The sequence below is a fragment of the Chenopodium album genome, chromosome 8 (assembly GCF_948465745.1).
Source record: "Chenopodium album chromosome 8, dcCheAlbu1.1, whole genome shotgun sequence".
NCBI lineage: Eukaryota > Viridiplantae > Streptophyta > Magnoliopsida > Caryophyllales > Amaranthaceae > Chenopodium > Chenopodium album.
Window position 1 is genome coordinate 23,060,283 of NC_137841.1, and position 11,167 is coordinate 23,071,449.

The window sequence follows — 11,167 nt, forward strand, 5'->3', positions numbered from 1 at the left end:
CTAGAAAAGGTAGTAGCCAAGTCAAGGAAAGATTGGAGCATGAAGCTTGATGATACACTTTGGGCATACCGAACAGCATTTAAGACACCGATTGGTACTTCACCTTACAGATTGGTTTATGGTAAGGCATGCCATCTTCCCGTAGAATTAGAGTACAAAGCTTTTTGGGCGATCAAAGAGCTTAATATGGATTCTAAGGCCGCGGGTAAGAAGAGACTCCTTCAACTCAATGAGTTGGATGAGTTTAGATTGTCGGCATATGATAGTGCGTGGATCTACAAGGAGAAGACCAAAAAGTGGCATGACAAGAGGATCTTACCAAGAGAGTTTGCACCGGGCGATAAGGTTCTTCTCTTTAATTCTAGATTGAAGATTTTCCCAGGAAAGTTGAAGTCTAGATGGTCCGGTCCCTTCACTGTCACAAGGGTGAACAAATTTGGTTCGGTAGAGTTGGTGAATGACAAAGGTGAAGAATTCAAGGTGAATGGCCAAAGGTTGAAAGTGTATCATGAAGGTGCTACCATTAGAGATGTGGAGGAGACTCTCCTAACTCCACTTCCAACATAAGCTTCAAGGTGGTGAGAAGGTCGTGCGGGACCTAGATAAACCAGCGCTTTGCGGGAGGCAACCCGTATTTCATGCTTTCTAGGCTAGTTTTCCTTTTCCTTAATTTTTCTTACTTTATTATTATTATTTTTTTAGAGAGGCGAGGAGAGTGATATTTCACCAGTTTTAAGTGTTGTTGTACAGGTATGAATTTGACAGGTATAAAGACTTAGAAATTTTTTTGAAGAAGAAACGAATCGGAGAATAAGGCTCTCTCGGGCCCGATCGGGCGCGCAAGCTACCCAGAATTCAGCAGCATTTTCGCCCGATCGGGCAACGCAGCCCGATCGGGCGCGAAAGCGAGCTAAAAATCGGAACCAATTTCGCCCGATCGGGCGCGCAAGCAAGGTTGGATTCAGGGACAATTTTCGCCCGATCGGGTGAATCGGGCGCTTTTTTTGGAAAATCGAGTAAAAGAAAAAGATATGTCGGGCGAAGCTCACCCGATCGGGCGAGCAAAGGGCAAAAATTTCGTTCGCGTTCGCGCCCGATCGGGCGGTGCTCGCCCGATCGGGCGCGCAACTTGAGTTTTGGAATTCCGCACTTTCGCCCGATCGGGCGCGCCTTCAGGCCGTCCCCCCTTTATTTTCTTTTCTCTTCTTTCTTTCCTCATTTTCTCCTTATTTCATCTTCTTCATTCACTTTCTCTCTCTAAAACCTCCATTTTCAAACCTTAAACTTACACTTTAATCCAAGATCTTCTCCAATTCTTCCATCCAAAATAAAAAATTCTTACATATTCCATCTTCCCTCATCCTCCTCTACAATCTATACTAATTTTCCCCAATTTTCTCTCAACTTTTCTCAAACCCTAAGAGAGAGAAACCTCAAATTTTCCACTATTTTCCAAGAAAATGGCCTCCAAGCGTTCAAGGAATCAAAGGGGTGAGAGCTCAAGTGCACCACAACCAACAATCAACCCGGACCTTCAAATTCCGGGATGGGAGGAGGTTGTAATCACCTCGGAAGAGCAACGGGTTCGGATGGTCAACCTCATCGATCGTCAGGTAATTTCTACCTGTTTCATCCATCATCCTACATTAGTTAGGCTAGGTCTTGACAAATATGTGGAAAAATTGTTCAAGGGCATAGGCATGAGTGGTTTTTTTCAAATGTGCCATGATACTTATGATTATTTAACATTGGAATTTATCTCAAGTTTTAATGTTATTAAAATGAATGCACTTATCACTCATGTACAATTTCGATTGTTAAACAACGATGTGAGACTAACTTTAAAAAAATTTGGAAAGTTGTTTGACTTAAAATCGGATAAGCCTATTGAACCCTCTCAAGACCACACCGCCGTGGTCTATAAGAGGTTAACCGGGGAGGATTTAGTGAACCTGCAACATGCCAAAGGGACGTGGATTCAACATCCCGTCCCAAAACTTTGGCAAAGATTTGTCGGCCTCACCATTTTTGGGAGGCATGAACCGGCAAATGTTCGGAGGGATGAATTGGAACTATTGGCATCCTATATAATTCCTAATGCTGAAAAATTGAACATACCCCATAGGATAGCCAATCATTTCCAAAGGGCGGCCAATGCGGCCGAGGCTAGTAGGTCTAGAGCACCTATTTACTTTGGGGGGTTAGTGACCCATATTGCTAGGAAACACTTAGGTTGGAACCCCGATGGCCATAGGAAAGTTGTGGGATCGAACCTAATGGACCTACCCTATTTAGGGAGTTTGAATTGGGTACAACCGCTGGGGAGTGATACTTGGTGGATTGTCCACCGACAATCGGGTAGGAGGGACCAAGCCTTTACCTTACCCAACCCCGCCTTGACCAAATTTGAGAGGGGGAAGCCCTCTTATACTTTCGAGATAAATGGTCAAGGTGAGGTTCAACCACCTCACCCCTCACCACAACCTCACCAATCCCCCATTCACCACTCACCCCACTATCAACCACCCCCACCTTTCACCTACGGCATGCCCACTTCCTCGGTCGATTACAATGTCGACCCTAATGCCCCATATGACTTTTCGGCTTTGAGGAGCCAATTAGACCGCATTGAGACGGGCAAGGGAGGGTTGAGGGCATGATGCAAAACCTAGACTCTAGTTTAAGCACCCTAGATGGGCGGGTTGGTCTTATAGAGAGGAACCTAGGGAGGGGCCTTTATCCCATGTATGATGATTATGCCCGTCGGGGGGCTATTCCTCCCGATTCACTTACCCCCGATTGGTTCCAATACCCCCAAGGTGGGTATTCTCACCCCGGTGCTTATGGTACTTACGTGGACTACTCTTCGGTCCACGGATATGGGGGTATGGGTGGGAATGTAGACCCTAACTACTATGCCGGTGGTTCGGGGTATGGTGGTGGTGGCTCTAGCCATGGAGGAGCCGGTTCTAGCCACGGCGGGGGTTATTCTAGGATGGATGAGGATGAGGAGTAGGCTACTCTCCCAAGTCAATGAGGGCATTGCTTGATTTGGCTTGGGGGGTGTTCTTTCACTTGAAAAATTCTCTTCCTTTTCTCTCTTTATTTGCTTTCTAGTATAGTTTTTATTTTCTTTCCTAGTGTAGTTTTTTATTGCTTTCTTATATATGAAAAATACAAAAAAATTGAAAAAATAAAAAAATTCAAAAATACGTTCCAATGAATTGTAAATCATGCTTCCATGTGCCCCATACTTGAGAAAATTTGTTTTGATTCTTGGTATTTGATGATGAATTTTGTGGATTTGTTGGTCATGATTTGAAGTCTAATTGTTTGGATTCCTAAACTTGCGTCAATTTTGCCCAACTACTTGTGAATATAGTGCTTGACTAGTTGATTTGGTTAGGAAATGTGTGATAGTTCCATAATTCCTGGTATGTCAATGAATTTGAGTATTGATTTGCAACTATGAGTAGTGTTTCATGACTTTTTATTATGCACATGAGGAGGACGAAGGCGTTCATTCTTTTAGGTAGCCTTCAGAGTATTTAGATACATTTGTTCCCTTCTTGCTACCCATGTTGTTGCTTGTGCCCTTTTATTGTTTATAGCCACATTACAAGCCTTAATTGTCCCATTGGTTACTAGTCCCAAGCTTGGCTTGGGGGAGCTATTAGTGAGTGAGGTGAGGGAGTTTGTAGTGTGCACATTATTTGCACAATTTGGGTGGGTTTTGAGAAGTAATTTGTTCTTGATCATATTTTTGTTTTTATGAGTTTGAAAGTTGTATATATTGAGAAAAATAAAAGTGTGATGAAAAAAAAGAAGTTCAAAAAAAAAAAGTGAGAAATTTGAAAAAAAAAAAAAAAAAAAAAGTGAACTTCTAAGAAAAAAAAAAAGAAAAAATGTTTGATGTTCAAATGTTCTAAGTGAAGGTTAATCAAAAGAAAAGAAAAGAAAAAAAAAGAAGTTGAGTTTCAATGTAAATATTTCAAGTTATGAGTTCAAGGTTTGTTATTCACTCTTGTTCCATATTGTCATATTTTTGTGAGTGAATTTTGTAAGTATTGGGATTGTTTTTATTGTTTGGAGTATATTTGGTGGTTTGTTGTTGGAGTTGGTTATGTTGGAGATGTGTATGATCATTATTTTTTATCATGGGTTTATTAGGATTTGGCTCCCTTAATGCATAGATTTTCTCTCACATAATCCCAAATTTATCCTACCTTTACCCTAGCCTTACATTACAAGCTTAAAAGACCTTCCGACCTTGTGCATAGAAGTTGTGTAAATGTGAAAGTGTTGTTTTTCAATGCAAGTTATGACTTGGCATATTTCGAGTCGACTAGTAGGATGAGCGTTCAATGTTTTTTTATACACACGAGAGTGTGAGTTGGGAGGGCATTGTTCACATTAAAGGGGTTGGGTGGAGAGCGATCGAGTACATTCTTTACTCGCCACATAAATGAGAGTCGAGTGTGTGAGCACTAGTCTTGAATTCTATATGCTCTTGTGGTTTGCTCTACTTGACAATTGTTGGGGAGGAAGGGTGTTTAGATGAATAAGATTGATTGATGTTGAAGCATGTTCATTTAATTTTACCTTGAATCGTTGGCTTTTGATTTGTTTATTGGGGTGAAGTCTATTTTATATAGTGTTTTACCCCCGTCCCGTGGTCATTATTAGTAGTGTTTTTGGCTCTTTCGGGCCACTTTTATTACTAATTTGTGTGTTCTAGTGTTTTCGTAGTTTTAGTTGTATTTTAGAGGAAATTGCACTCTTGGAGCATTTTCCCGGGCCTTATTGGATCGACTACGGAAGCTAGAAGGATACGGCCACCTTTGGAGCCCAAGATCGTGAGAGCCGGTGACTAAGGGCTCGGTTATTTGGATCACGAGGCAATTGGACCATGTATTCGAGACCCGAGAGGAAATATGGATTGGGCCGAGAAATCTAGCCCAATCGAAGTCCAAGCCTTGAAGATGAAGACCGGGCCCGATCGGGCAAGCATACGCCCGATCGGGCGGCTGCGCGCATGAGTGCCATCAAGGAAAGGCGCGCCCGATCGGGTGAGCGTAGGCTCGATCGGGCGCGGCATATCAGAAGGAGCGTTGTAAAAAAGGCGGGCCCGATCAGGCGCCCCTTCGCCCGATCGGGCGCGTGTTTTTCCTAGAGTCTGATTAAGTTTAGTTTAATTCGTGTTTTAGGGGATGTATATATACGTTTTGTACGGAATAATTACTTACCTCTTTCTCTTAGACTTTCTCTCTCTACTTAGTATTTTTCTCTCTCTTAAATTCTCTCTAAACTCTTGTTCTTAATTCCTTCATTAATTCCAGATTTATTTTGGTACAATTTCTTCCCTTTTTAATTTCAGCTATTCTAATTGTTTTCTTGATTATGTTCTTATTTATTTATTTGATTGGTTTAGTTATGATGATTAGTGAGTAGTTTAATTCTAGGGTTTATGGGGATCCATAATTAATATGAAGGGATAGTTTGTTATTATTGATTGTTGATATTGCATGATAATTTCCTATTGAATTGTTTTAATTCTTCTTTGCAATTAGATTATGAATCGAGCAGATGTAATTTGATTATGAATGTTTAGCAATATTGAATTGATGAATCGAGCAGATGTTGATTTAATATTAAAGGCTATTTTTAATAGGAACTTAGGTCTAATAAATTGCGAGAGCCTGTTAGATCTATGTTGGTTAATAAATTGCGAGAGCCTGTTAACCATGTTATTTGTGCATTGTTAATTATTAATTACTTCGTTCTATCCCGGAATATTAATTATTGGTGAACCTGTGACCCTAGGTTTCCTTATTATTGATTCTTTTCTCCCTAAACTCATTCTTCGTAGTATAGAATTCACTTTTAAAATATTGGTTACTTAGATAATTTAGATTATATTAATTAATTAGAATTAAAAAGACTTGTTTCCCTGTGGAGTTCGACCCTACTTCCCTATCTACCTTAGTTAGTGATTTAGGTAATTATTTTTGATTAGGGGATACGACTTTACCCTGTCAGTCAGCTTAAGGACTAAGGGGCGAAATTTTTTGGGAAGGTTTTTTCCCTCCCAAATTTTCCCCAAAATTCAAATGGGCAGCAAAATTCCCCCAAGTTTCAAATTTTACCATTAATTTCAAACAAAAGGCCCTATATAAAAGCAGGGCATCACTACGTGAAAAAAATGAATTTGGCACTGGTTCAAACCCGGTCTAAGGCACCGGTTTGAACCGGTGCCAATGTGGGGGGTGCCAAAAAGTGGTTTAAAAAGGCACCGGTTCAAACCGGTGCCAAAACTTGAAATTGGCACCGGTTAACCGGTGCCTAAAATTACCAAAAAAAAATTTATTCACCACTTTTGGCACCGGTTAACTGGTGCCAAAAGTGTCAAAAAATTGATTTTTTTTTTTAAACTTAAAAATTAAATACACTAAAATAAAATGAGAATACAAAATATAAATGGCACATCACAATCAATATAATCAAATATGTTCAATATATATATAATAAAAAAAATTACAATATAGATCAATAAAAAAATTACAACATATAAATCAAAATAAAAAAATTACAAAATATAAAAAAAAATTACAATATAAATCAAAATAAAAATTTACAACTTCACAATAAAAAAAACCCATACAACATCTAAATCAATATACTTGCATCTTGATTCTTCAATTTAAGATCTAAATCCATGTACCTGTACCAATTAAAACAACCAAAATAAATCGATTAAAATGATTTAATTAAGCTGCGAAAACAATTCAAAAAAAAATCCAGAAAATCGAAAAAGAAAAAAAAGAAAATCAGTTGGAAAGAAAAAAAAAAAAACCCAGAACATGTATCAGTTAAAACAGAATTAAACCCAGAAAATAAATAAAATTAAATTCGATTAAAAAATACCCAGAAAATAAATAAATTTAAATTCGATTAAAAAACACAAAAAATAAATATGACAAAATTCAAATAAACCCAGAAAAAAAATAAGAAATCGAAAAAAAATTAAAAGGACCCCATCTTCGAATAAAAAATTGAAATCAGAAAAAAAAAATCAAAATCGAAATTGATTAAAAATTTGATTAAAACAAACGTGAAAACAAAAAAAAAAACCCAGAGATCGGAAAAAAAAAAAAAAAAAAAAAAAAAAAAAAAAAAAAAAAAACAATTAAAAGAGAATTGAAATGGAAAAAAACCTAAGAAAAAACCTAAAAATCACGAAAATAAAACCCCAAAACCGCATGCAACTTGAAAAACAAAATCAAAATCGAAATTGAAATCGAAAAACAAAATCAAAATCGAAATTGAGATCGAAAAACAAAATCAAAATCGAAAAAAACACAATCAAAATTGAAATAGAAAAACAAAATCGAAAAAAGAAACCCAGAAATCGAAATAATTGAAATTGAAAAAAAAATTCAAATCGAAAAACCCAGAAATCGATTGAAATGGTAAAAAAAAAACAAGAAATCGATTAAAATGGGTGGTTTTTTGGTCTTCGATTTGTTGTCTTCGATTTGTTGTTGTCTTCGATTTATTGTTGGTAAAAACAAGATCTGGATGCATTAAAATGAAGGAGATGATGAGCAAGAAGGAAAGAGGAAGGAGATGGTGAGCAAGAAGGAAAGAGCTGAGGAGAGGAGAGGAGAGGAGAGAGAAAGAGGCGGAGGAGAGAGAAAGAGGAGAGGAGAGGGGTGAAAGAGGCGCATGCATTTTAGGGTTTGGGGGGGTTTTATATGGGCGGGTTTTTTTTTTTTAATAAGTAAAGATCCGGTTCGTAAAGGCACCGGTTCAAACCGGTGCTCTTTTTATTTTTGGCACCGGTTTGAGCTGAACCGGTGCCATTTCTCTTTGTTTAAAAACCCGTCCATTTTTAGGTCGGTTTTTGGCACCGGTTTGGCCTGAACCGGTGCCATTAGGGGGTTGTCTATTTGTATTTTTCTACTAGTGCATCCCTTCCAATTCTCCATTTTCAAAAGCCAAGTTTTAGGATAATTGGGGAGGGGGGAGGGGGGATGAATAATTCAAGTACCAACATCACAGAAATTAGCTAATTCAGTACAAAATACAGGCAGCCCTAAAAAATTACAAGCTATCTAAACTTAGATTAGTTTAATCCTAAATCCTAGAGCAACGTTAGTAGATGCAGCTTCAATAATAGGCTCCATTGACTACTGTCCAAAAACCACCAGCCGCCACTTCATCACCAAAAAGCATTCCTGAAATTTTTTCAAAAGAGAAGGGACTCATGGGAGAGTTCATACACGAATTTATGGATGAGTTAATTCAACAAGACCAGCTCATGGAAGATGAATTCATCGAACAACAATTCAACCAAGAAGAGTATGAAGGGTCATCTGATTCAGAGCATGAACAACAACAATATGATGAAGGTAATGATGCTGATGGGTATGATGCAGATGATGATGCAAACCAAGAAGAGTTACAACACAATTGCAGACCAATAAGAGAGATGACAGTGGAGCAGAAAAGAGCAATTGTTGAGGAGATTATGTTGCACATGGAGGGGGACTCACTGCCAAGAGGCTTTTTATCCAATTTGGCAAGAAAACATTCAGTGCACAAATCTACAACAACAAGATGGTTTCAGGTAATTAAACATTCTCTAGCTGAAGGTATTGTTGTTGATGTTAATACCAAAAAATTAGGCAGGACAGGATGCAAAGCAAAACAATACACAGATGAGTTTCTGACATCTGTACCATTATACAAAAGAACAACTGAAAGGGGATATGCTAGAGCACTGAAAATACCCAAAACAGCATTGCATAGGCTAAGGCAGCAAGGCAGGCTGAGAATACACACAAGCACAAATCATCCAGCATTGACAGAGAAGCACAAAGTGGCAAGACTTAAATGGGTTTTAAGTCTAATTAATCTTGTTCCAGCAATTGGGGACCCAACATTTACTGATATGCAGCAATGGATACATTTAGATGAGAAATGGTTCTACATCAATCCAGAAACAAGAACCTTCTACCTACTTCCAACAGAAGATGATCCATACAGGGCTCAACAATCAAGGAGGTTCAAAATCAAAGCAATGTTTATGGGAATGATAGGTAAACCATTGTTTGATGCTCAAAACAACATGATACATGATGGAAAGTATGGCCTTTTTCCTTTTGTAAAGTATGAAAGGGCCAAACAGAAAAGCAAGAACAGAGATGCAGGGACTCTAGAGACAAAGGCAATTCAAAGTGTCACAAAAGAATGCATAAGGGAGATGCTGATAACACATGTTATCCCAACAATCTATGCAAAATGGCCAGAGCAGTTACCAAAGGACATAATCATCCAATGGGATAATGCTAGGCCTCATCAGGTACTAAAGGATGAAGAATTTCAAGCAGCTTGTCATGCACATGGATTCAACATTCAATTCATATTCCAACCAGCTCAGTCACCAGAAACAAATGTTTTAGATTTAGGGTTGTTTAGTGTCATTCAATCATTACAATATCAATCTTTTCCAAGGAATCTAGATGACTTAATCAAGGAAGTGGCAAGAGCATTTCAAGAATTTGATCCTACACTAAACAAGTACACATGGATCACACTTCAATCCTGCCTTATTAAGATTCTGGAAAAGCAAGGGGGTAATAACTTCTCTCCCCCACACATGAAGAAGAGAAGCTTGGACAGCCAAGGACTACTACCTCAACTACTTCAAGTAGACAGGGAGCTTATAGGTCAAGTTTTTCATTTTTTGGACACAGTCACAATTACAGGAGAAGATGAAGGCCACATGGAAGTAGATGCAGACTGATGATTGTGTCTTAGTTTTGGAAGGCAACTATTAAGGGACTCATAATTGACTGCCACATATAACCTTTTCCTATTCAAACAACTTTTTGTGTTAGATTATGTGTAGATTATGTGTACTTTTGGTGGATACAACTTGTTTATTTTTTAGGCAGTCATGTAATCAGTCAAGTACAAATAATTTGATTAACAAAAAGTTATGGGTTTTACTCTGTTTGTGTTTCATTTTTAGAGCCTATTATTTCCATCAGAAGGGTTGTGATTTCAGTCAAAGCTTTAGTGAGTGTTGGTACCTCAGCACAAACCTTTTTGACAAGGTTTATGGAGCATCCAAACCACCCAAGTAGCTATCAGATGAGTCCCATCATCATATGGAAAACCAAAAGGGGTGTGCATTATCAAAAAAGGGACTCAATGCATGAAAGGCACAAGACAAGGGTCACAGCAGGGGACTCATTCTCAACAACCAAAAACAACCAAACAACTGTGAATTCATGCATCAACTAATGAACTACTCCAACAACTTCAAAACGCATCAAATCTAGTTCTACCAAACAACATCCCATAACATAAATCAAATGGGTCCAAACAACAAACTTGCCCCAAAACACCAGTCTTTTAACAACCACATACAAACATCTATCAACCACCATCATCCCAAAACAGAGCTGCTAACACAATTACTACACAATTACTCCAACATTCATGCATCAACTAATCATGTCAATCAAATCACAGTGATTATCCATAATTAACAAGTCACACAATCATCAACAACAACCCGCAACATCAAATTGTAAACAATTAATTGCACATCACAAGCACAAACACAGAGAATCAGAAAACAATAAATTAGGGTTTATAGAGTATACGCTACGCATTCAATTACGAGGGGGGTTGAACTGAGGGTAGTAGATCTGCAAATAAGCGTCAATCACTTCCTTCCTTGACATGCCATCTGGAGGACCAGATTTGATGCGTTTTGCGCCAGAGGAAGGGCCATCGTCACGCTCATGGGACTCCGGTGGCTGAGCCACCTTAGAAACCTCCAGATCTACTGGGGTCGACTCCCCTGTAGCAGATCCGGTGGCTGAAACCTCCACCTCAGTCACTAGAGACCCAGAACCCCCAGCAGAAACCAACGCAGCAACCACGGAACCCTCACCAGCAGGAACCACCACAGACGGTGGTTCATCACGGGCAACGGCCTCAGAGAACACCAGCTTAGGCGGCTCCTCATCGTTGTCATAGTCAGCGAGTTTCGCACCACGAATCCGCCTCCTCGCAATGACAGAAGCGCGGCGAATGGGTTTCAGGACACCCGTTCCACGGCGGGGTTTGTAGGTAACGCTACCAGATCGGC

At 39.0% G+C, this 11,167-nt stretch overlaps 1 protein-coding gene across 1 annotated transcript; it reads left to right on the top strand.

Annotated features, from left to right (window-relative positions):
- The first annotated feature begins 8,290 nt into the window (after positions 1 to 8,290).
- Positions 8,291 to 9,808, top strand: LOC145642832 (uncharacterized). The gene has a single exon (XM_081693997.1). It carries the CDS (start codon positions 8,291 to 8,293, stop codon positions 9,806 to 9,808), a length of 1,518 nt encoding a protein of 505 aa, XP_081550123.1.
- The last annotated feature ends 1,359 nt before the right edge of the window (positions 9,809 to 11,167 follow it).